This window comes from Dasypus novemcinctus, chromosome 6 (genome assembly GCF_030445035.2).
Source record: "Dasypus novemcinctus isolate mDasNov1 chromosome 6, mDasNov1.1.hap2, whole genome shotgun sequence".
In the NCBI taxonomy this organism is placed as follows: domain Eukaryota; kingdom Metazoa; phylum Chordata; class Mammalia; order Cingulata; family Dasypodidae; genus Dasypus; species Dasypus novemcinctus.
Window position 1 is genome coordinate 17,979,956 of NC_080678.1, and position 27,387 is coordinate 18,007,342.

At 39.5% G+C, this 27,387-nt stretch overlaps 1 protein-coding gene across 4 annotated transcripts in view; it reads right to left on the reverse strand.

Moving 5' to 3' along the window:
* Nucleotides 1-1,127: 1,127 nt before the first annotated feature.
* Nucleotides 1,128-27,387, reverse strand: part of SEC23IP (SEC23 interacting protein) — a 58,187-nt gene continuing 31,927 nt past the window's right edge. For 2 of the 4 annotated variants that reach the window (XM_058298278.2, XM_058298280.1), the window contains exons 14-19: nucleotides 24,771-24,926; nucleotides 24,290-24,392; nucleotides 22,000-22,185; nucleotides 21,166-21,328; nucleotides 20,564-20,665; nucleotides 1,128-2,259 (exon numbers count right to left, since the gene is read on the reverse strand). In XM_058298278.2, coding sequence (XP_058154261.1) covers nucleotides 20,584-20,665; nucleotides 21,166-21,328; nucleotides 22,000-22,185; nucleotides 24,290-24,392; nucleotides 24,771-24,926 — 690 coding nt within the window. In that variant the 3' untranslated portion in view covers nucleotides 1,128-2,259; nucleotides 20,564-20,583. The remainder of the gene's footprint in view (nucleotides 2,260-20,563; nucleotides 20,666-21,165; nucleotides 21,329-21,999; nucleotides 22,186-24,289; nucleotides 24,393-24,770; nucleotides 24,927-27,387) is intronic. The other 2 variants (XM_058298282.1, XM_058298281.1) reach the window with 1 other exon arrangement.

Sequence of the window (27,387 nt, forward strand, 5' to 3'; positions counted from 1 at the left end):
GGATGGTCTATGAGGTTCCTCATTATAAGTACCGCTTTTTCTTAACAAACCACCTGAGCTGTCATCCTGTTTTATGATGACTATTTTACCTTCAATTTCAGATGTGAACACCTTTTAACTTTAGCTCCAAACTCTGCATATAAAACACTTTCTGAATCGCTAGAGATTTGCATTTCCTCATCTGGGGAAAATGAAGGAATTCATCCAGTTTAGGGGATAGGAGGTGAGAAAATTCCAGAATGGAACAAGTTGATTCTGGGGAAAAAAGCTTTACTTAGCAGCTATACTCTCTCCTATTTTATGTACTGGTTTGGGAAGGTTTCATTTGAAAAGCGGGTGCTATTATTTTTCAAAAGTTTGCAAGCCCCTGATCTAGATGGTGTTCCAAGGTCTCTTCCAAATATAAAAAGTATGTATTTGGTTTTTAAAATTTATTTATTCAACAAATACTTGGAAAGTGCCTTACTCTTTGATAAGACTGTATTAGGTGTAGTGGTTACAACAATGAATGTTAATAAATCCAGGATCCTCTACCATTCAGTGTTTTGTTTTTTAAAGAAATTGAAGAGTGATATAGATATAGATGTCCACAGGCACAGACACCAGAAAATTCTGTTTCCCCAAGTATTAAAATAAGGTCGCAAGATTCCTGAAACTCAGCTGGTACATGTTTTCTTCTATGGAAACTGGTTCAAGTGTTCCTTCTCCTCTGCCTGTTAACTCAGAAGATCTAGGCTTAATGATACAAACAAAACCAGTTGTGAGTTGAAAAATCAAACTGGATTTTATTAAATTATACACAAATAGCCCTCCTTTTTCTTTATTTCTTCAGTATGGGTAAGTTAAGTAAAAAGTAGTAGTAGCAGTAGTAGTAGTGTAGTGAAATGAAGCCCGAACAAGAGCTGGTAAAATTGTACTGGAGCCCACATCTGCCACTAACCAGCCCGGGAAAGGAGTGTAGTATACCCTCAGCTCTAGAATGAGATGGTTGGAATATGTTGTCTGGGTCAATTGGCGCTCTAAAGGTCTACTGTGTTAATTCTATTATCATGACCAATCACAATGAAAAGTGAATGAACAGTGAACACACAGGAATACTTTCAAGGAAAAAAAGAGAAATACAGAAGTTTGCTGTTTAAAAAAATGCATTGATGTTACCATTTTATTTACTTTAATTAGAATATACACAAAAAATGTGTATCATGTTGCTTTTAAAAAATTCCATGTTCCGTGAGAACTGTGTAAACAATGTAAAATGTTTCTACTGCATAACAAAAGAAGAAAATCAGCATTCCCACTCAGTATTAGGAAAATATTTAGATAATTTGAATTTATAGTAAAGCAAAGTGAAATATTACACAGGAGTAATTTCATGACTTAGCTCTATAATCTAGAAGTATACCTTTCATACCTTCAAATACCTTTGGTATAAGTGAATTAATAATACAAAGCAAAACAAACAAACAAAAAAACCCCACCCATCTACTTTGGTTCTCATATTAATTAGAACTTTAAAAATCAGGCGATTGTGCAGTTACTTTAGATGACAAAGTGGAAAACCTCTCATTTGCTCCTCTCTCCTAGTGGAGATGAGTACGCAGGGAGAGCTCTTCATGGATCGGATTTCTGTGGAGTAAAAGAGCATTTTACTTCCTTCCACAACCACACTCCCAGCAATAGCCCGAAAGGTTTTATAAAAACCTCACTTTTAGCTTGGAATAAAAGTGATCTTAGTTACTTCCTCTTAACAAATACAAATAACCCTGCATTACAGAGGCTCAGCACTACAATTCACATTTAAAATAGAACATGAATTTTTTTTTGAAAATCATATTAACGTAGTTTCTCAAGTCCATACTTGAAAAAGAACATACTGCATTCATTTTAAAAATACAAGTTTAATAGCCCACTGTCAAGTTTTTTAAGAAATAAAAAAAATTGTCTGCATGCTACAAATATTTCTTCATTGATCACACATTACTTTGACGATTGTACATTAAAATGACCAGAGAAATTTTAATTGTATCATTTTTATAATTACATTTTCTCATCTATACTGTCCAAATTTGGTACCAATTTTTTCATTGTCTTTTTGTTCTGTATGTTTTCTTTTAAATAAATCCCTGCGTCTGAGATTTATATCATAAGAAATTGTCGAGGAATCACTTTTCTGCCATCCATCACAGGAGCAAACTGGGAACATCCTCTGAGGAGTTTCTTGGCAATGTAATTTATACTGGGATTTTCTGTGAAGACAAACTTTATAAAAGAAAAAAGAATCCTCAGTGAACTTTACAAACTTTCAGTAATAATATCATACATTGTTGTTCCTTTCTGAAGTAAAAACACCATCTGGTGTGCAATTTCACTGCACACACACTGTGAGCTAAGCTGCCTCCAGAGACCACACGCTGGTCCTAGACATGCCTTCAGCAGAACCACACTACACCAAGCAGTGCTAACTACCATGACATGGAGAGTAAAAGCACAAACTTAAAGTTTATTACCTGTCAGGTTAATTTGAGGCTTTTTTAAGAACAAATTTAAAAGAACTAAAAGAACATAAACATCAAAGAATTATTCAGCAAAATACTTACTGATCTATGCTCAAATGAACCATATATAAAACAGGAAGACTGTTAAATTTTTCATTAAATATTTTATAGTGTTAGGAACTTAGGTTCTTACCTAAATTTTACAGACACCAAAACTGACAAACAGCCATTATTAGAAGAAATAAAACAATTATTTTGTTTTGAAAAAACAAGTGAAAACAAGTGAAAAAAATCATGTAGGAAATAAAAGGTTCTTACTAGGTGTGGCAGTTTGAAATTATTTTATGAATCTCAAGAAGATAAATATTATGTTTGCAAACTAATCTATTCCTCTAGGTGTGCTATCCTTTGATTATATCACATTCAGTGGGTGGGTCTTCGATTAGATTACTTGATAAGATTGGCTTGGGGCTTTTTTTTTTTTTTTTTAAAGATTTATTTATTTATTTAATTTCCCCCCCTCCCCTGGTTGTCTGTTCTTGGTGTCTATTTGCTGCGTCTTGTTTCTTTGTCCGCTTCTGTTGTCGTCAGCGGCACGGGAAGTGTGGGCGGCGCCATTCTTGGGCAGGCTGCACTTTCTTTTCACGCTGGGCGGCTTTCCTCACGGGCGCACTCCTTGCGCGTGGGGCTCCCCCACGCGGGGGACACCCTTGCGTGGCGCGGCACTCCTTGCGCGCATTAGCACTGCGCATGGCCAGCTCCACACGGGTCAAGGAGGCCCGGGGTTTGAACCGCGGACCCGGCTTGGGGCTTTTGACTAGATTAGGTCAGTGAGGTGTGACTCAGGCTGAGGCCCTGCCCCCTTGCTGGGTCTGATATAAATGGACCCACAAAGAGAGACACAGGAAAAGGAAGCCACCCTATTTGATCCTGGCAGGTAAGAGAGAGGATTGCTTAGGCATGAAGCCCCAAGAGCCTGGACCCATGGAACAGCTCAAGAGGAAAGAGTGAGCCCAGAAGGGAAGGCTGAAACCTGGGCAGAGATCAAAGGCCATCTTCCTGCACCATCATCAATAGTAGCTGATTTTGGTGAGAAAGCATCTCTGATGGTGCCTCCGTTTGGACTTTTCAAGGTCTTGGAACTGTAAGTTTTTACCCCCAAATAAATCCCCTTTATAAAAGTCAACAGATTTCTGGTACTTTGCATCAGCCTCCTTTTGGCAAAATAAAATGCTTTTTCATATTACCTGAAATAAAAACCCTAGGATTATCGTTTGGGTTTGCTTTGTTCTATCAAGGGATGAGAATGTCAGGGCATTTTAACAAAATCATGTCAAAATTCATTTGGAATACTAGCTGAGACTATGGTATGCTGAGAACAGGCACTTCCAGATATTAAAAAGTGTTAAAATTATTAAAATACTATTATTTCACTAAATCTAAGACACACCATTATTTTATATGCCATGAAAAGATACCTAGGATAGGAAGTCTAAAAGAAGACAGAGGGAAGCGGACTTGGTCCAGTGGATAGGGTGTCTGCCTAATACATGGGAGGTCCGCAGTTCAAACCCCGGGCATCCTTGACCCGCGTGGAGCTGGCCCATGCGCAGTGCTGATGCATGCAAGGAGTGCCGTGCCACGCAGGGGTGTCCCCCGTGTAGGGGAGCCCCACGCGCAAGGAGTTTGTCCTGTAAGGAGAGCCGCCCAGCGCGAAAGAAAGTGCAGCCTGCCCAGGAATGGCGCCGCACACACGGAGAGCTGACACAGCAAGATGATGCAACAAAAAGAAACAGATTCCCGTGCCACTGACAACAACAGAAGCAGACAAAGAACACTCAGCAAATGGACACAAAGAACAGACAACTGGGGGGGGGGGGGGGAAGGGGAGAGAAATAAATAAAATAAATCTTTAAAAAATAGTAATAAAAAATTAAAAGACAGAGACCCTCACAAAAAAATGGGGACACCAAATGGCAAAAACCTCAATGAGTGGTAAAATAAATAAATAAACAAACAAACAAACAAATAACCCTCCATGCAGAAAGGACAGCAAAGAAGACAGCACACTTCTTCCTTGACAATGGAAAGAGGAGGAAAAAATCCGTGGAAATTGGAATCTGCAGCCCCCACAAATTTTGTGGTCTGAATTCACACTACAAGCATAGTCTAAAAAAATCTCAAGCAGAGAATTTAGCTTCAGCAGACTCAGGGTGGTAGTGCTCTCCAGCGACTGACAGATGAAAACACAAACCCTCTCAGAAGGAACTCAACTTCCATCCAGGCAATAGCTGACTACATGAAGTCAGTGATTTTAAGGTGCATCCCAAACTTAAAGATGCTAAAATATAATCAACGAAATATGGTAGGCAAATAAGTCAAAAGAAGAAACCAGAAAGTCTAGAAAATAAATATTTGGCATATGATTTTTAAAAAATCGAACCAATGACAAAAGGATATGTTATTCTACATACAGCACAAGAAAAAAGGATTAACTATTTAAGAAAAGAGTTATATTCCTTCTTTATACATACTCTTCTTAACTATAAAGTCAAATGAGAAAAATAAAACCATATAACAGAAGATGGTGGCTGAGTGAGCTTGCCTTGCCGTCTCTCCTGGGAAGAGGCAGCTGGGCACCACTGGAGGTTCTCCGGGACCAGGCTTTTTCAGGATTTTTTCAGGGCAGGAAGTGTCTGGACATCGATTTGGTGGGAAGGTAACGGAAAGGACTGGTCTATAAGATATAATTTGGGACTTTTCAAGAGGGGAGGCAAGATGGCGGCTGAGTGAACTTCCCGGTTACTAGCTCCTGGGGGGAATCGGCTGGGAGGCGTCGGAGACTCTTTGGGACCGGCTGTTTCGGGATTTTTCCTGGTCCGGAGGTGTCTGGACATCGATTTGGAGGGAAGGTAACAGAGAGGATCCATCTGTGAAATATACACGGAGATCCCAGCTACGTGTGGAGGACTCCCTCCTTGGGTAGGCAGAGCCGAGGCAGCTAGCACCGTGCAGAGCCCCGGCAGGCGGCGGCCAGGGTAGCCTAGCTGGGCCGAGGTGGGCAGCGGGCGGGGGATACGAGCCACGCCGCGGCGGGCAGCAGGCGGGAGAGCCGAGCCGAGCAGCGTTGCGCCGCGGCGGGCGGGGAAACCGAGCCCAGCCGAGCCCAGTCGAACCCAGCCGAGCCGCGGCGGGCCGGGAAGCCGAGCCCAGCCGAGCCCAGCCGAGCCCAGCTGAGCCCAGCCGCGCCGCGGCGGGCGGCGGGTGGGAGAGCCGAGCCGCGCTGTGCCGTGGTGGGCAGCGGGTGGGAGAGCCGAGCCGTGCTGAGCCGCCCGGGCAGCGGGCGAGGGAGTCGAGCCCAGCCGAGCCTAGCCGCGCCGCGGCGGGTGGCGGGCGGGAGAGCCAAGCCGCGCTGTGCCACGGCGGGCGGCGGGCAAAGGAGCCAAGCCCAGCCGAGCCTAGCCGCGCCGCGGCGGCGGGCGGTGGGCGGGGAAGCCGAGTCCGGCCGAGCCCGGCTGAGCCGCGGCGGGGGGGGGGCCGAGCCCAGCTGAGCTCGGCCGAGCCCAGCCGCGCCGCACCGGGCGGCGAGCGGGAGAGCCGAGCCGCGCTGCGCCGCGCCGGGCGGCGGGCGGGAAAGCCGAGCCCAGCCGAGCCGCAGCGGGCGGCGGGCGGCAGGCAGGGGACCCGAGCCCAGCCGAGCCCAGCCGAGCCGCGGCGGGCAGGGGACTGGAGCCCAGCTGAGCCCAGCCGAGCCTGTCGGCGGGGTTTCTGTTCTTTGGTTTTTTTTGTTTTTTGTTTTTTGTTTTTTTATTTGTTGTTGTTGTTGTTGTTCTTGTTGTTCTTTTTTTTTTTTTTCTTTTCTTTTTTTCAATCCTCTCTTTCTTGTCCCCAATATTCTTCTTATACTATTTTACCTTAACAATACAATAGGTCCTACAGGAAATACCTCACATTTGCTGGGTTTCCTCACCCTCCACTGCCTCATTTCTCTGTGAATAGATTTAACCTATCTACACTATCCCCTTTCCCCTACAACTTGATATTCTCCACCATCTGCTATCTCTCCTATATTCCATCTCCCTTTCTTTGATCCACAAAGTGTCTAACTCTTAATTTCTAATACCTTTGTTTAGTTTTCCATCTGGTATTCGTCCCTGAAACTATTACCTTTCTTTTCTCTTTCCCTCTCTCACGAAAACAATAGCCTCTTAGTACGTACCACATTCCTCCCATATTCAGTCGTCTACCTCATTATAGGTACTTTCCTACTACTATAACTCTACACAATTTACAGGATCTAACCTCCATCCTCTCAGAACTCATATTGTTGCTTTGTAAACATATATCACCAATACTACTTCACACTTTTTCCTTCCTTACACAATTGACTTTCCCCAGCACTAATACTTTCCTTTAAAGTGAGCTTAACTAGCAATAAGAAATTGGAATAAGAAGAACAAAGTGACAAAGAGAAGATATAACACTTACGCAAAAACAACAGCTAATTAATCTCCAAGACTAGACAAAGAAGCTAAGGAACTGATTAAACCCGTCAAGAAAAAATGTTGACAAGACAGCAACAAAAATCTACAAACCAAACCAGTAATCAGGAAAACATGGCTGAATCCAATCAACAAACTGAAAATCAGGAAGGGGGGCAGGACTTCGCACAAGCAATGAAAGATCTCAGAACATTTATCACCGACAAATTTGATGAAGTAATGAAAGAGGTTAACAGCGTGAAGACAACACTTGGAGGGGAAATTGCAGACATGCGCAAAAAAATAACAGATATGATGGAAATGAACACCACAATTCAAGAAATCAAAAATACACTTGCAGCAAATATCAGCAGACTAGAAGAGGCAGAGCAGAGAATTAGTGATGTGGAAGACAGTGCATTGGAAATCAAACAGATAGTAGAAGTGGTCAATAAAAAGGTAGGAAAAATCCAGATAGGACTTAGGGACCTGAATGATAACGCAAAACGCTCAAACATACGTATTATAGGCATTCCAGAAGGAGAAGAGAAGGGAAAGGGGTCAGAAGGAGTGTTGCAGGAAATAATGAATGAAAACTTCACAAATCTACTGAAAGAGACAGATGTACATATCCAAGAAGCACAGCGCACTCCACTGGTCATAAACCCCAACAGGCCCACCCCAAGACATATACTTGTCAAATTATCCAATGCTCAAGACAAAGAAAAAATTCTAAAAGCAGCAAGAGAAAAGAAAACCATCACATACAAGGGAAACTCCATAAGATTAAGTGCTGATTTCTCATCTGAAACGATGGAGGCAAGAAGGCAGTGGTATGATATAGTCAAGGTACTAAAGGAAAAAAATTTCCAACCAAGAATACTCTATCCAGCTAAACTAGCATTCAAAAATGATGGAGAGTTCAAAATATTCACAGATAAACAGAAACTGAAAGAGTATATCAACAAGAAACCTCCCCTTCAAGAAATTCTTAAGGGAATTCTGCAGGAAGAAAGGAAAAAACAGGACAGTCAGAGATGGAGGAGAGTGTAAAAGCAACAAGAAAGACAAAAATAGAAGGGGAAAATAAAATAATACAAACAAAATATAACAAACACAAATCCAACCAAAATATGGCTACCATAAATAACTCTCTAAACATAATAACACTGAATGTCAACGGATTAAACTCACCTATCAAAAGATTCAGACTGGGACACTGGATAAGGAAATATGACCCATCTATATGCTGCCTACAAGAGACACATCTTAGACCCAGAGACTCATGGAGGTTGAAAGTGAATGGCTGGAAAACAATCATACAAGCAAACAACAACCAAAAAAAGGCAGGAGTAGCTATATTAATATCAGACAAAATAGACTTTAAAAGCGAAACAATTGTGAGAGACAAAGAAGGATACTATATTTTAGTGAAAGGGACAATTTGTCAAGAAGATCGAACAATCATAAATATTTATGCTCCTAACAAGGGCGCCTCTAAATATGTGAGGCAAACGCTGGAAAAACTAAGTGAAAGAATAGATTCATCTACAATTATAGTGGGGGATTTTAATACACCACTATCAACTCTGGACAGAACATCTCAAAAGAGAATCACTAAAGAAACAAAACACTTGAACAATATATTAGAAGAGCTGGATCTAATAGACATATATAGATCATTACACCCAAACACAGCAGGATATACATTTTTCTCAAGCGCACATGGAACATTCTCCAAGATTGACCATATGCTAGGCCACAAAGAAAGGCTTAATGAATTCAGAAAGATCGAAATCATACAAAACAATATCTCTGACCACAGTGGAGTCAAGCTGGAAATTTGCAAGGGACAGAGACCCAGACTTCACACGACAACTTGGAAATTAAACAGCACACTCTTAGAAAAACAGTGGGTCAAAGAGGAAATCTCAAAAGAAATCAATGACTACCTTGAAACAAATGATAATGATAACACAACATACCAAAATTTATGGGATGCAGCAAAAGCAGTACTGAGAGGGAAATTTATAGCCATAAATTCATATATCAAAAAAGAAGAGCAGAAATTGAAGAATTAACTGCACATTTGAAGGAATTAGAAAAACAACAACAAAGTAACCCAACAGGAAGAAGAAGGAAGGAAATAACAAAGATAAGAGCAGAACTAAATGAAATAGAAAATAAGAAAGCACTTGAAAAAATAAACAAGACCAAGAGCTGGTTTTTTGAGAAGATCAACAAAATTGACAAACCTTTAGCGAGACTAACAAAGAAAAAAAGAGAGAAGATGCAAATACACAAAATAAGAAATGAGAAAGGTGATATCACCACTGACCCCACAGAAATAAAGACTATCATAAGAGGATACTTTGAAAAACTATATTCCAACAAAAATGACAATTTAGAGGAAATGGACAAATTCCTAGAAATACATAAGCAGCCCATACTGACGAAAGAAGAAACTGATGATCTTAACAAACCAATCACAAGCAAAGAGATAGAATCAGTCATTAAAAATCTCCCAACTAAGAAGAGCCCAGGGCCAGACGGCTTCACAGGTGAATTCTACAAAACATTCCGGAAAGAACACCAATCCTGTTGAAACTATTCCAAAAAATCGAAACAGAAGGAACACTGCCTAATTCCTTCTATGATGCCAACATTACCCTAGTACCAAAGCCAAACAAAGACACCACAAGAAAGGAAAATTACAGACCAATTTCTCTAATGAACCTAGACGCAAAAATACTTAACAAAATACTTGCTAATCGTATTCAACAACACATTAAACGAATTATACACCATGACCAAGTGGGATTTATTCCAGGTATGCAAGGATGGTTCAACATAAGAAAATCAATCAATGTAATACACCATATAAACAGACTGAGAGAAAAAAACCACATGATTATATCTATAGATGCAGAAAAGGCATTTGACAAAATACAGCACCCCTTCCTGATAAAAACACTCCAAAAGATCGGAATACAAGGAAACTTTTTGAACATGATAAAGAGTATATATGAAAAACCTAAAGCCAACATTGTTTACAATGGCGAAATCCTGAAATCCTTCCCTCTAAAATCAGGAACAAGACAAGGATGCCCATTGTCTCCGCTCCTATTTAACATTGTCTTGGAAGTACTGGCTCGAGCACTGAGACAAGAACCAGATATAAAAGGCATTCAAATTGGAAGGGAAGAAGTCAAAATTTCATTATTTGCAGATGACATGATCCTATATATAGAAAACCCTGAGAGATCTACAACAAAGCTCCTAGAACTCATAAATGAGTTTAGCAAAGTCGCAGGTTATAAGATCAATGCGCAAAAATCAGTAGCATTTCTATACACCAATAATGAGCAAGATCAGGAGGAAATCAAGAAACAAATACCATTCACAATAGTAAATAAAAAAATCAAATACTTAGGAATAAATTTAACTAAAGAGGTAAAAAACTTATACATCGAGAACTATACAAGATTGTTCAAGGAAATCAAAGAAGACCTAAATAAATGGAAGAATATTCCCTGTTCATGGATAGGAAGACTGAATATTATTAAGATGTCTATCCTACCAAAACTGATCTACACATTCAATGCAATCCCAATAAAAATCAACACAGCCTTCTTTAAGGAACTAGAAAAACTAACTATGAAATTTATTTGGAATAAAAAGAGGCCCCGAATAGCCAAAGACATTGAAAAAGAAAAACGAAATAGGAGGAATTACACTTCCTGACTTCAAAACATACTACAAAGCTACAGTAGTGAAAACAGCATGGTACTGGCATAAGGAGAGACACACAGACCAATGGAATCGAATTGAAAGTTCAGATATAGAACCTCATGTATATAGCCATATAATATTCGATAAAGCCATCAAACCCTCTCAACTGGGAGAGAATGGCCTATTCAACAAATGGTGCCTGGAGAACTGGATAGCCATATGTAGAAGAATGAAAGAGGATTACCATCTCACACCTTATACAAAGATCAACTCAAGATGGATCAAAGACCTAAATATAAGAGCCAAGACCATAAAGACCTTAGAAAGCAGTGTAGGGAAACATCTACAGGACCTTGTAATAGGAAATGGCTTCATGAATATCACACCAAAAGCACGAGCAGCAAAAGAACAAATAGATAAATGGGACTACCTCAAAATTAAAGCCTTCTGCACCTCAAAGGAGTTTGTCAAGAAAGTAAAAAGGGAACCCACACAATGGGAGAAAATATTTGGCAACCATATATCTGATAAGAGACTTATAACTTGCATATATAAAGAACTCATATATCTCGAAAACAAAAAGATAAACAACCCATTTAAAAAATGGGAAAAAGATTTAAACAGACACTTCTCCAAAGAAGAAATACAAATGGCTAAAAAGCACATGAAAAAATGCTCCAAATCCCTAGCTATCAGGGAAATGCAAATCAAAACTACAATGAGATACCATCTTACTCCCATAAGATTGGCAGCCATGAAAAAAACAGTAGAATACAAATGCTGGAGAGGATGTGAAGAAAGGGGAACACTCATCCATTGCTGGTGGGAATGCAGAAGGATCCAACCATTCTGGAGGACAGTTTGGCAGTTTCTCAAAAAATTATCCATAGATTTGCCATATGACCCAGCAATACCACTGCTGGGTATATACCCATCAGATCTGAAAACAAGGACACAAACCGATATATGTACACCAATGTTCATAGCAGCATTGTTCACCATCGCCAAAAGTTGGAGTCAATCCAAAAGTCCATCAACAGATGAGTGGATCAATAAAATGTGGTATATACACACAATGGAATACTACTCAGCTGTAAGAACCAATACACTACAATCGCACGTGATAACATGGATGAACCTTGAGAATCTTATGTTGAGTGAAGCAACCCAGGCATTGAAGGACAAATACTATATGACCTCAATGATATGAAATAAGTTAACTGCCTCAGAGAGCTAGAGTCTGGAAAAGTGGCTTACTGGAAATCGGGGGGTGGAGGAAGGATGTGAGTTAATGTCTGTAGGGGTGGAATCTGTGATGAGCTGGGGGTAAGTATGAGCACAAAGAAGGGACAAAATGGGGGCAAGGGGTTACCTTCGGGTGGGGTTTTCTGGGTTTGAGGGGGGCTGGGGATGGGAAGAGGGGTAATATGGTCCAAGAAATAGGTGGGAGGGAGGGGCAACATACAAACATGGGAGAGTGCCAGAAGTTCGTTGAGAACTAAATGTTGAGTAAAACGTATCAAAGTATAAGTAGGAGGGTTACCTGGTTAGGACGCTCAGGGGGTATGGTCTGATGCGGGACGGACTCCGGAGGGAATAGCTGAAGGCTCATTTTGCCAAGGTGGGTTCTACCATTGGGTGGGGTGGACCCATATCCTGGGGAAGACTAATGCCGTTGAATAGAGAGAACTGTATCTCTCGTGAGAAAGGACGGCTCCCAGGGCATTAGATTGGCAGGCGTTGTGGGCCCTAAGGGGAGGGGAAAATGGACGTGCAATGGATGGAACAAAGGTAAATAAGGGGGCAAAAGAGGAGTTATGTGAGAGTACACGAGGATGAATATAAAACAGCTAATATTACACCAAAAACATATAGGGGACGACAGACTAATAATGAAAACCATAAGACAAAACATAGGATAACTAAAAAATTTAGAAAACTGTACAACCTAAAGTATGGACCACATAGTAAGCACAAATGTTACCTTGTTTGAAAACTATAGTTTCGGAATCTGTACATCAGTTTCAGGAAATATGATATGAATAAGCTAAAAGATTATTGCTGTGGAAGGGAAAAGGTTTTATGGTGGATCTGGGGAAATACTGTATATTGTATATATGAATTTTGGTGATCTAAGACTCTTCTGAAGCTGACATTATGTTGGGATTCACTTTACGGGAAGTTTTGGATCACAGAGTGGTTCAACAATGGCAGCGGAGGAATACTGATATGGGATGTTATTGACAGGATATATATGGTTGACAAGGAGTTATACAGGGCATATGCCCAGGGTATATGGTAATGTCTATATATACTCATAGTGGAAACAATTAAAAACAACAGCTGGGGGGGTACTGGGCTCCTGGCCGGGGGGTCACTGTTGTGGGCCCTGGGAGAGCAGCGGCAATCCTCCAGGTGCAATGGCAAGAACCAGGAAGGAAGGAGGGCCCAACAGTGGGCTCTTGATACTAATGGCTACACTTTTGAGCCTATGCACCTGCAATAAGAACAAGGCCTAGAGTAGCATTGTGCCTGGGGGTTTCCTCCTGACAGCCTTCATGTTACTCAAATGTGGCCACTCTCACAGCCAAACTCAGCGTGTAGATGTGATGCATTCCCCCCAGCGTGGGACACGACACCCGGGGATGAGCCTCCCTGGCACCGAGGGATCACTACCACATACCAGCTGAAGAAGCAACTAGAAAATGACCTTGAATTAAAGATTCAATGCGGAACAGCAGAATATACCTGTCTACATATAATAACATGACTTCGGGAAGCGGTTTGACCTAATGTAAGGGGGAAATGGAAAGGAGAAATGAGATTATACGGCTGTGAGTCTCTAAAAAAGAGTCTGGAGGTTGTCAGAAGGAATACCCCTATGTACAACTGAACAGAGTCTAAGAGACAGATAAGGTAGATACAACCCCAGGTATTGGTTCTTTTGAGGGATAAAGAGACCCACGGGTTCTGTGGTCATGGCAGAAGGGGTTCACTGCCATGACAGATGGCCCTTCTTTGGAGCTGGTGTTTCTGCGTGATGGAAATGGACTCAGAGGGGATCTCTTTTCACAAGACTTGCATGCTACTTTATTGGAATTGTAGTTGGTGCTGGGTTTAAGATATATGTAGGGGATTTGAATCTCTGGACTGATAATATGACACCCAGGCCCAGAGCCTCAACAGACTTCAGCTCCTACACTTTGACTTATTGGACTTACTCCACTCAGCTAACATGGAGTTGAAGAAGGTCAACCACCACAACATGGAGCCTAGAGTGTCTACAACTAGAAGCGGGAAGAGTGCATCAGTACCCATGTGGAATCTAAGCCCTCACTTGACATAGGTGTGCAATGGACACAACCAATCCAATGTCCACAGAGAAAATGTGGAATGGGTGTGGGAACGGTAGCCATGGGGGCTGCTGGGTGTGGGGAACGGGAGGAAGAGATGAGATGTGGAGGCGTTTTCGGGATGTGGAGTTGTCCTGGATAGTGCTTCACGGACAATTACGGGACACTGTAGATCCCCCCAGGGCCCACTGTATGGAACGTGAGAGAGTCTGGGCTATGATGTGGACCATTGACTATGGGGTGCAGTGATACTCAGAGATGAACTTAACAGGTGCAATGGATGTATCACGATGATGGGAGAGAGTGTTGCTGTGGGGGGAGTGGGGGGCGGGGGCGGTGGGGTTGAATGGGACCTCATATTTTTTTTTAATGTAATTAAAAAATAATAATAATAAATAAATATTTTTTAAAAAATAAAATAAAATAAAACCATATAACAACTAAAAGAAAATAAATGTAAATATCTCAATAATGATTAATCTTAAAAGACTGGTCTAAATATTTTTTTAACACACCTCCCTCCAATTCCCACCCCCCACAAATCCAAAGCCTAAGCAAAACTAAAAGGCAAGTGTCAAATTAGAGGAAAATATTTAACAAAGGGTTAATATCCTTAAATTTCATACCTATAAATCAGTAAGAAATAAAAACATCCTATTCCACACCTCTGAAAAAATGTTAGGAACAAACAAATGACAAAAGGAATACAAATGGCCAGTAAATATACCAAAAATATTCAACCTCACTAGTAGTGGAAATGCTAAAAAAAAAAAAAAAATGTAAGGATGATGTATCAAACTAGCAAAATTTAAAATAACAACAATACTCAGTGCTGACAAGGGTTCAGGGAAATAAGCACTTACTGATAATAGAAATGAAAATGGGACCTTTCTGGGATGCAAATTAGCAACACATATGGATCAAGAGCTTTTTAAAATGTGCGATATTCTTGTAGCCAATAATGGTACTTCCAGGAATGTATCTCAAATGAATAGTCACAGATATACAAAAAGTATGTACAACTACATTATTTAATAGCAAATAGTGAGAAAGTAATCTAAATATAAATGTAGAGCTACAGAGTGGAATGATGCAACTATTAAATACCATTAAGCACTGTTTATACTAGTTAAATATTAGAATAACCTAAATGTGCATCAGTTGGGGACTGGTTAAATCACATAATCATTAAAAATAGAATACTACACCATTGTTAAAGAAGAATGAGGTAAGTTCTTATGTTCTGATATATATTATTCTCTTCCTGAAATGATCTCCCCACCACCACCACTTCACCCCCAGATATCCACTCGGCTCACTTGCTCAAATGTCACCTCATATACATAAGCAACCTGCTCCCATCCCTCTTCCCCTTACCCTGCTGCTCTATTTTTCCTCCCTGCATTTATTATCATCTAGCACACTGTTCGTTTACTTCCCCCCGAGGAAGTAAGATCCTTGAGGGCAGAGACTCCAGTCCATTTTTGAGAACCTTAGTGCCTAGAATATTACCTGGCACTCAATAAATATCAGATGGATGGATGGATATGGAACACTCTCCAAGAGTCAAAGGTAAGAACAGTATGTCTATTTTTCTATTATTTTTATTAATTACATATGAATGTGTGTTAAGACATGCCTGGAAGAATACATAAAACTTGTTACTTGGATTGCCTCTGGGCAGGGAAATGAGGGGAAGAAGTATAAGAAAGAGATCCTTCACTTCTCTCACTTTATAAAGTTGAACTAATCAGAAAAAATAAAAATAAAATTGTAAATAGGGGGCAGACTTGGCCCAGTGGTTAGGGCGTCCATCTACCACATGGGAGGTCCACGGTTCAAACCCCGGGCCTCCTTGACCCGTGTGGAGCTGGCCCATGCGCAATGCTGATGCGCGCAAGGAGTGCTGTACCACGCAGGGGTGTCCCCGCGTAGGGGAGCCCCACGCGCAAGGAGTGCGCCCCATAAGGAGAGCCGCCCAGTGCGAAAGAAAGTGCAGCCTGCCCAGGAATGGTGCCGCACACATGGAGAGCTGACACAACAAGATAAATCAACAAAAAGAGACAAAGATTCCCGTGCTGCGGACAAAGAAGACGCAGCAAATAGACACAGAGAACAGATAACTGGGGTGGAGGGGAGGGGAGAGAAATAAATAAATAAATCTTTAAAAATAAAAAAAAAAATTTTTAATAAAAATAAAAAAAGGTTCAAACCTACAGGAATGGATCTAATTTTTTTTTTTAATTGTAAATACATGTATACACACATATACACTGTAGACTTATAAGGGAAATTACACAATATATCCTTGAGCGGGAAAAAACAGGTTACAAAATAGTAAAATTATATTAAAAATATATATACTAAGCAAAAAGCTTAGAAAGCTAGAACAACTGTTAATATTTTTGGTTTAAGTTTACAGGTGACTTCTGCTGCTTCTTGCTCTTTAATTTATTTTCTAAGGTTTCTGCATGAGACACTATTTTATGATTTTTAAAAAAAATTTTTTTTAAGTATGTAGAAAGGGCATTTATCTAGAAAAGAATCTGATAATTCAGTGAAAGATCTTCCACACTGGATCCTATTACACAGTTAGGTCCTACACTACCTCTGCAAATCTATAGTTCAACACTCCATTCAACCTCCCATCCTGTTGGCTCCCTCCCACTCCTGCAACTCCCCAACCTCTTCCTGGCACCAACTGTCCCGCTTTGTTCACTCTCCATCACCTCCCTTAATTTCCTTGCACTTTTCTTCCTGTCTGATTTGTCTCACAAAACCCTAACCCTGTTAAATTTAAATATTTGCTTACTCAGAAACTCAACCAAGCAATGGAACATGGCCAGAGAAAAGCCATGCAATTGTGCTAACTGTACTCACCCAAATTTATGATCAAAATATCAAATGGACATTCAAGCCTGCAAAACAATCCTTACTTCAGTTTGCTAGTAAATCCCCTTTTCCCACTCTGAGATGAGTATCATTCTGCTTCTTCTCAAATTTCAAACAAGCCCTCCACTGGTGGCCTAGCTCTTAACTGACAACCTCCCTACATTTCTAAAAGTTGAAGTTACCAGAGAATCCCTGCTCTTCCCACCACCAATTTTACCCCCCAATCTGTATGTGTACTTCCTCCTGGAACCAGTGAAGATGCAAGATTTCTCCTTTTCTAAGACTAAGCCCTCCATCCTGCCCTGGTCCCACCTCCACTGCCTTTTCAAGTATTTCTTCCTATAATCATTTTCTTTCTCTCTTGCATTATCAATTTGTCTCTCAATAATGGATCATTCTTATTGGCAAAAAACATCTCTTAATATCATAAAATGTTCCCCTCTAACTAGTGCCTTATTTCTGTTACCCTTTGCAGAAAAGCTCTTTTCTCTGGTGCCTTACCTCTCCTCAACTCACTTTTGTCCCTACCATGACATTAAAACAGCTTTGGTCAAGGTCACCATCAATGACCTGTATTTTCCTGAGGCCAATGGCCAGATCTTGGTCCTCCTATTTGGTCTCTCAGCAGCTTTTGGCATAGTTGACCAACTATTCAATCTTCTGCAGCTCCCAAGAGACCACAGGTTCCTAGATTCTTTTCCACTTCACTGGCTCCTCCTTCTCCAGCAGACTTCTCTTTTCCATCAAGACCCTCTTTCTAGGTATCTCACCAAGTTCGTGGTTTCAAATGGCACATATATGTTGGTGATTCTCAATTTGCTATTTTTTTTAAAAAAAGATTTATTTATTTATTTCTCTCCCCTTCCCCCCCCCACCCCAGTTGTCTGTTCTTTGTGTCTATTTGCTGCATGTTCTTCTTTGTCCGCTTCTGTTGTTGTCAGCGGCACAGGAATCTGTGTTTCTTTTTGTTGCATCATCTTGTTGTGTCAGCTCTCCGTGTGTGCGGTGCCTTTCCTGGGCAAGCTGCACTTTCTTTTGCGCTGGGCGGCTCTCCTTACAGGGTACACTCCTTGCAAGTGGGGCTCCCTTAACAAGGGGACTCCCCTGCGTGGCACGGCACTCCTTGTGTGCATCAGCATGGCGCATGGGCCAGCTCCACATGGGTTAAGGAGGCCCGGGGTTTGAACTGCGGACCTCCCATGTGGTAGATGGATGCCCTAACCACTGGGCCAAGTCCGCGTCCTCAATTTGCTATCTTTAGCGCTAAGTTTTCTTCAGAGCTTCAAACCAGTATCATCAACTGCTAACTTGACAAAACAGAACTCTGATTCTCTACCCCACCCTCTACCTCCAAAACCCATCTGCTCCCTCCTCAAGCCCTCCTAGGAAAAGACACCACCATCTACCCAGTTGCTTACACCAAAGACCCAAAGTCATCCTTACCCCTCCTTCTCCTCAGGACTAATGGGAATTTCATCTGTAAGTCCTGAACAACTCCACCGCCACAGAAGGGCTGAGTACAATCAGCTCACCATCCTTACAACTCTACCACTTACAACTACACCACCAATCTCTAACTTTTACCACCAACCCCTTAACTATTCTCCCTGTCTCCATTCTTGCCCCTCCAAGACTCTACACTCCCCCTAGTATCCAAAGCAGTCTTTCTAAAACATAAACAAATCTTGTCCCTCTTTTTCTTACAAGTCTCCAGTGTCTCCATTACACTTAGAATACAAGGTAGACACCTTATCAGTTTCCTCAAAATCAGACCCATCTACTGATCTGACTCATCTCCCTCCACTCTGCCCTCCACACCTTGCCCTCTGGCTATACTCACCTGCTTTCTGTCCCTCAGACAGGACATGTCTGTTCCCATCTCATGACCTTTGCAGCTGCTCTTCCTTCTGCTCGGAATGTTCTTCCCCCACATCCTCATTCAAATTTCAACTCAAATGCTATTAACTCAGCAAGACCTTCCCCAGAAGCAATCCCAGTCACTCTACCACATTTTTTAAAATGTTATCTTCTCTGCAGAATTTACCAATATTTGAAATTTACTTATGTATTAGAAGACAGATTTATGTTGATCTCCTCCCAGGAGAAGGTAAATTTCTTGAGGGTGAGAATTAAATCGTGTTTACCATTTACCCCCACTATGAAAACCATGCCTGGCACATAATCAAGGCTGAACAAATATTTGTCAACCAATTGAATGACTATTTTATAATTGAAAATCTGGACTGTGGTCGTTTTTTACATTATTCTTAGTTTATTTTAATATTAAAATATCAGAAATGAGTACTGATAAATGATATCAAGAGGCTGGTTACAAAAATGACTTCTCTAACCTACTGACTAAGACTCCCTAATATGTAACATAAAACACAATGAAGATATCTATTTGCCCATTAACAGAAACTGGCTAAATGAAATGGGATAGAGCCATAAAATGCGTTACTATGTAGCCATTAAAGAAAATGAAAAAGACCTACACATAATAATACAGAAAGCTGTGCAAGCTATAAGTGATTGAAAACATCAAGTGCAGAACAATATATTCAATAAAATTCATTTCATGTTAAAAATACATTTTTACTTGGATATGCACAGAAAAGAAATTATCTAAGGAAATTCTATTAAAAATTTTCTCTTCAAAATGAAAACAGAGGTTGAAGGAATCTTCACTTATCATTTATTTTTAGAAGACCAAAAAGTGCTAGGAATTACTTTTAATTTCATCAATTCAGAGGTCAGCACTTTGTATACCACTCTCTAAAAGGCATCAAAGTTTCTAACTTTTAAAAAAACACATTACCTATATTTTAAAATGTTCCACAATCTAGTGAGAAAAACAAATATCAGGTATTTTAGGACAGTTATGAACACAGACTGTGGCAGGCACTCCAGGTTAGCTCACCCATCATAGATTATTCCCCTTCTCTTTTCCTTTCCTTTACAAAGATTAGGAATGTTTAAAACATCACTTTTCCAATCTTCCATGCAGCTTATGGCAGGCAGTTGCATATGGGGCATGTGACACAGGCCTAGTCAATAAGGCCTGAGCAAATTTTTAAATTTGCTTTTGCTTTCTCGATTTAAAAAGAGAGAGATGACTGATACTGCCCTTTCTCCATTTATTCATGCCTTGAATATAGAAATGATGTCTGGAACTATGGGAGCATCTTGTAACTATGAGGCAGCCATGGCCAACATGCAGGTGAAAAGATGCACGCAGTCTGGATGTCTGGTGGCATCATTCAACAGATGACCCTTCCTGCTACATAAGAAAAATGAATCTCTGTTTAAGGTATTTGAGTTGGGTTCTGTTACTTACACCCAAAGGAATTCCTAACTGATATTTCTGGAAATCTATTTTAAAGAGAAATTCAAAGTCTATGCTGAATTAGTAAGAAGAATGAAGTAACATGTCAGAAATGTATACTGCGAACCAATCCCTTTCCTTAATGTCACTATACTGAATTAAAAAAAAAGAAAAAAGAAAAAAGACACTCAAAAGAAATAGAAAAGAGTAAAGAGAAAGTAATCATCCATATAAAAGACTTTGGAATGCAAACATTCAGAATTTACACAATAAAGAAAAACTCACACAGTGAAACTGAAGTCGGGTCAATGCTGGGGCTGCTCTGGAGTAATGTTCATTGTTCGATAAATTTCTTTAAGTAATAACAGGGCAGTGTCTTCAGATTCCCTATCAAAAAGAAAAGCACATTTACTTAAGAGGCAATTATTAGAAATTTGCCTTTACACACAAAGGTTGAAAATGCAGCTTTTGTTCACTTCAACCCTACCTGAAACGAGCAAATGAATATAAAGTAGTGTAAGCTCAGAGCTGTACAGAGGGATAAGAAAGGCTGGCTTTTCAAAGTCCCTACCACTCCCATTCTGTGAAAGGCATGGGAAAAGAAGTGTGTGCAAGTACCCAAGGCCTTTGGTCAAAAGCAAATGACATACTGCCACCTTGTGGATAACTAAACCAAAGGGAAAAAAAATTGATTGAATACATGGGAGTTCAAATTAGTGTTCTGTAATAAATGAAAAATCAGTAAGTCTCATGAAAAATGCTGTATGATCTAGCAACTAAAGGAACATTAATGTTATCCAAAATGACAAGTTCTAATAAGTCTTGAAAAGGTGGCTAAGAAAAACTAAAACGTGAATACATTCAAAAACAAAGTTGAAAATACTTACCAATAGCATAAATGACTCTGAAGAGCAAAAAGATATTCATTAAAACTCTCTATCGGCTTTTCTTGAAGAACGTAGTCAATTCGGCGGCCTCCATTTAACATTCCAACCTTTCCTAAGTAGTCCTCATCCTTGGAAAAATCTGGACTTTCAACAATCTTTTCTGCTAGAATTTAAACCATTTCAACATCAAAGTCAATCACTTAATCATTATCCTTTGACTTTAGCTGACTTTCTGGGCTCAATGAGAATATTGCTTGACACACGTAGCAACCTGGGGAGCTACCAGGCTCACTCTCCATTCCTTCAAAGAGCCAAGGGAAGAGGAGCTGGTTACCCAAGACAGAAGAGAAAGAGCCAACGAGCTGACAGAAGTTGTGAAGAAAAGGGGTGAGAGAGCATTGCAGAAAGAAGGAAAGAGAATTAGAATCTGAAAAAGCAAAAAACATCATGGCATAATGGCCTGACATTGCATGTAAAGTCTAGAATGACACAGTTAAACAATGATATCAGGAAGATAATTTCTCAGAGGGAGCACTCTAAAATGCCCTAACATAACCTAATTCTCAACTCTGAAATTCCACTCTAGGTTTCTGTTTCTTAACAAAATACTGAAATTGCAAAGTAAAAAGCTCATTAACTATCAAGTAAAAACCCAGTAACATGCATTTTGGAGTAATGCATTTGACTGTACAGTTTATCTAACAGATTTTCTTTTACAGGGAGAGCCTCTACATTTTAGAAAAAATCTAAAAAGGAAAAGCGTCATTAAATAATTTCTACATGTTTATGTTCAAATACATTTGTACTAGAAAATTCCTCAAATGTCAAATTTACCTTCAACTACTTGCTTTTCTTCTTCTTCTTTGATTTGATGGGCTACCTTCTCCAATTCTTCTTGCAATTGAGTTGAAGAGGTATGAGCACGGGCAAACTCATTCAATGTCTGCCAAGCACTTTTCAGAGAGCTAATAAAACCCTGCTTCAAATCAGATCCCATACGAGAGAGACTTTCTTTCAACTCTAAAGAAATTAAAATGACATACCAAATTAATCACTGGGTAAAATTCTGCACCACAAAAATTAAAACAAAAGTTAACACTCATTTTAGAGAGGATAAGACCTCTTAATTCTCTCTTATATTTCAAATATATGGAATTTCTCACCCAAGAAACCTCAATATCTTAAAATGAATCCGGCAATACCTACAAATCTCTTCTCTCTCCAATGAGAAGGAATTCAAACAGCACAAAAATGTAAGCATATTCATGTATTTTTTTACTGTAAGCTTGAAAAAATGGGTCCACGAGATTTTTAAAAAATCAACTTTTTTCTAACCTGTAAAAGAAATTATTTTGAAAATTTGAAATTCTGATACCACTGGACTTAGACTTCTAATTTTGAAATGAATGGGCCGTCATCCCTTTGCTTTTTCTACTTTTATCTAATAAAATCATATGTGAATTTTTGAACTCAAGTTCTTTGAGTTATCAAATTCCTCATTAACCTGACAAGAATAAAAAAAGCATGACAGCATGAAAAAACATTTTTAAATAAGAAGGCATGGTCACTTTTCCTTCCCCTCTCCTTCCCACTTTAATCGCTTCTACCTAATCTTTAAACTTAGAGATGGGTAATATAGAACATTAATAAGTATGAGAAACCTAAACTCCTCATAGAGTTTTTAGCAATACATTGCATTTAATGAATTAATAGGAAAAGTTTAAGTTAGCAAGGAAATAACAGCTCACTTTTTTCTTAGATAATATCAAATTTATTTGTCATTTTGTGGTCATTAGTTCAAAGGTTTCTTGCCCTTCCAATTCCAAAAGTTATTACCAAACTACATCAAAACCTAATAGGGAGATGTGGCTCAAGCAGTTAAGCACCTATTTCCCCACGGGAGGTCCTGGGTCTGGTCCTGGTACCTCTTAAAAACAAATAAAGCAAAACAAATGAAAAAACCAGGGAAGCAGACTTGGCCCAGGGATTAGGGCGTCCGTCTACCACATGGGAGGTCCGAGGTTCAAACCCCGGGCCTCCTTGACCCATGTGGAGCTGGCCCACGCGCAGTGCTGACACATGCAAGGAGTGCCGTGCCACACAGGGGTGTCCCCGCGCAGGGGAGCCGCACGTGCAAGGAGTGCGCCCTGTAAGGAGAGCCGCCCAGCGCGAAAAAAAGTGCAGCCTGCCCAGGAATGGCACCGCCCACACGGAGAGCTGACACAAGATGACTGCAACAAAAAGAAACACAGATTCCCGAGACGCTGACAACAAAAGGAGCGGACAAAGAACACGCAGCAAACAGACATAGACAACTGGGGCGGGGGGGAGGGGAGAGAAAGGGAGAGAAAGGGAGAGAAAGAAAGAAAGAAATCTTTAAAAAAAAAAAAAAACCAACTCAGGGGAGCCAATGTGGCTCAGTAGTTGAGTGCAGGCTTCCCACATACAAGGTCCCAGGTTCATTCCCCAATAGAAATCTGTTGTTTTTTATAATGGGGATAAAAAATTTTTTAAAAATAAGATAAAACCAACAATAATGCATCTTAGCTCCTTATAACCATCTTCCCCCATTCCTAATTATCTCAACAACAAGAATGTAAATTCATCAATTTACATTCATTAGTAACTTTCCTTAGAGCTCCACCAAATATTCAGTGTGACAGTTTGAGATTATTTTATGAATCCCCAAAGAGAAAGATTATGTTTGTAAATTAATCTATTCCTCTGATTGTGAGACCTTTTGATTGCAGATTCTGAAGGGGAAGGCAGAGACCTCCACAGAGGTCAGCGGCCATCTTGCTTCACCGCATGGCAACAACGCTAGGATCAATAGTATGTGACTTTGGTGAGAAAGCATCTCTGCTGATGCCTCAATTTGAACATTTCATGGCCTTGGAACTATGAGCTTTTACCCCAAATAAATCCCCATTATGAAAGCCAACAGATTTCTGGTACTTTGCATCAGTAGCTCTATGGCAAACTAAAACACTCAGTAAAAGGTTTGCATATCCTAGGCACTTAAATAACATTAACTTGGTCATAGTGCTACAATTTTCATTTCATAATTCATTAGAGAATATAAATGACAGGAAGAAAACAAATTTTCATAGTATTTGCTTTTTACCTAAATGTAGTCTTTTTCTGCCCTTGTGATGTGGAATGAGAACTGCTTTTAGGTCCAAATCTGGAATAATCATAGGTTCTAATCGATATGCCACTGGATCAAGCTATAAATAGAGGAATTGTAAATTTATGAAAAGTTGCTTTATTTTGAGTTATATACCTTAGTTGGCTAAGAAAATGAATAGCAAACCATAGACTTTAATTTTTCACACTTTATTCAAATATTGATAATTGTGAGAAGATTTTCAAGTCTATGGATTACTTTACAAGCAAAGCGTTACAATTATTTCCCTGAACAAAGGATTTCTGATAGAAAAATTAATTGGAAAGTATCTGACTGAAGGCTTAGGACAGAGAGCTGTATCATACAAAATCAAGATTGGTATTAATTCCTAAGAAATAAGAATGTGAGAATCTATTAGAATAAAAATGACAGGTTTCTTCATCTTCTTCAAAATAAAAAGTAAATTCAGTTCACTCACGGGATGATAAATATTGAAGAATCCTTTACAGGTAGGAAGCCTGTAGTTCTCATCTATCCTATCCACTCCTCGAATAGTGAGAAACATACCAATTGGAGATCCCAGGGCAAAGAAAATTTCCGGTTCAAAGTCTAATGAGTTGTAAACAACAGAAACCTGGAAAAGAACCAAATAACAATAAAAGATGAACATTCAACTGTTACATAATACAAAATTCAAAAGCTTCAAAAGTTCCTGGAACTGCACTTAATTAAAATCATCCAAACACAGACGCTGCCCCCCAAGGAGTGTTTATGAATGCTTATAATCACTGTGATGGACAGCTGTTGCTAGTTTAAAAAGACTAAAAAACTCTTTAAAGTAAGAAAATTTACAGACTATTACATCACATCCTCTTGCTATACTTATACTTCTTTTATAGCATAATTTATAGTGTATGGTATTTATTCTATTCTTCATGGTTATAAATATGGTTAAAACTGCAGGCTCTAGACTCAGACTGCCTGGATCTGAATCTTGGCACCACTCCTTATTTACTGAGTGACATTAGGTAAGTTTCTTAATCTCTCTCATCTCGACCTCAGTTTACTCATCTATAAAATGAGGACCAGAAATAATGCCAAACTCATACTGTGGTTGAAGAATGAGTAACTTAATCCATGTGAAGTGCCTAGCACAGAACTTGACATACATTAAGCATTCAACAAGCATTTCCACTACTATAACTACCTTACTTTGTATTAGAAAAATGAATCACCCCTAAAGAGCTTGTTTTGCGGTAGCTTGCATTACAGCCTCTTAGCTCACTGAGAAGTCCCTAGTAAGAAAAAACACGACATCGGTATAGCACTCTATAGTCCACAAAGCACTTCCAAACGTTCTCAGAAGCAGGAAACTGCCTTCATTATTTTAGTATTCTGAAAGAGAAGTACAATGAATGGTAGAATCCATGTGCTCAACAAAGGTCCACTGAAAGGGTAGGCAGAACAAGAACCATCTCCCCCACCTCTCAAATAAAGACAGCAAAGTTGTGATACGTTGTTTGACTTGCCAGTGAACACACAACCAGTGAGAAGCAGAACGAGGACTAAGATCCAGGACATCTAATTCCAAAGCCAATGCTCTTTCTGCCACACTAGGTTGCCCCTTCTAACAAATTCTAGACTTCACACTCCTAGGCTTGCCCTTACATTTGCAAATTCATTAAGTTGTGCTATTGAGGAGGGCCACAAAGCAGGTGCTTTCAAGATTATATAGTTTCTTTTGTTTTTTTTAGGAGGTACCAGGGATTGAATCCAGGACCTTATACATGGGAAGAAGGTGCTCACTTGAGCTACATCTGCTCCCCAGTGAGAGTTGGTTTTCTTGTTTGTTTTGTTTTTAGGAGGTACCAAGAATCAAACCCAGGGCCTCATACATGGGAAGCAGGCACTCAACCACTTGAGCTACATCCGCTCCCTGAGATTATGCATTTTCTTACTAGAAGGAAAGCTAAAAAGTGTAACATGGGACTGTACAGCATAGTGAAACCTCCTATGAAATACGAATATGGATAATATTGCATATATAAAATTGTTTTTCTTTGAAACTGAACAAATGTATGTGTTACAAGATATTGATATGAGGCAAAAAGAGAGAAAAAAAACAACATTATGCTAAGTGAAAGAAACCAGACACAAAGTACTACATATTATATGTTCCCATTTATATAAAATATAAATATAAGTCAATTTATAAAGGTAGAATTAGATTAGTGGTTATGTAGGGCTGGGGAATGATAGAGGGATTAAGAGGTGACTGCTAAGGGGTGTGGAGTTTTTCTTTTTGGAGTAATAAAATCGCTCTAAAATATTTTGTGGTCATGAATGCACAAGACTGTGATTATACTAAAAGCCACTGGTTGTAGACTTTGAATGGACTGTATGGTATATGAATATATCTCAATAAAACTGCTTTAAAAAATTATACATTTTCTTCCAGCACCAGCAAAAACAAAAGAAAATGTTAAAAGTTACAAAGTAGAAAAAATATGTACAACATATATGACAAAGGCTAATAGCCTTAATATACACAGAACTCTTAAATATCAGTAAGGAAAAAAGAAACCCAATAGAAAAACAGGTAAAACTTGCACTCTATTAAAAAAAAAAAGGCTAAACTATTATGAGTACTATCAAAGTATGTACATTTTCTAATACTCAAAAAAGTAGAATGAGATACCATTTTCTCTATATCAAAAATATAAGTGAAATACTAAGAATAAAGTTTAAAAAATCTACTTTCATCATGTAAAAACTCATCAAAAATAAATTTCTTTCAAAGTTATGAAAAGGAGAATACTACCTATTTTTAAAGGAGAATGATAATAGCAGTACTGCAAGTGAGAAGGGAAAGAGGCACTCTTATAACCTGCCTGTGGAAGTATAAATTGGTTTAACCTTGTCTGGAGTAAGAAGCAGATGCTACGCAAGTTTCAAGTGCTCATCCTTTGACCCAGATATTCTACCTCTACCTATTTAACTGAAAGAAATAATAAAGAATGTGCACAGAAAATTGGTTTTCGTCACTGAATGGTTTAAATGAAAAAAGTGCTCATCACTGAATGGTTTAAAGGAGT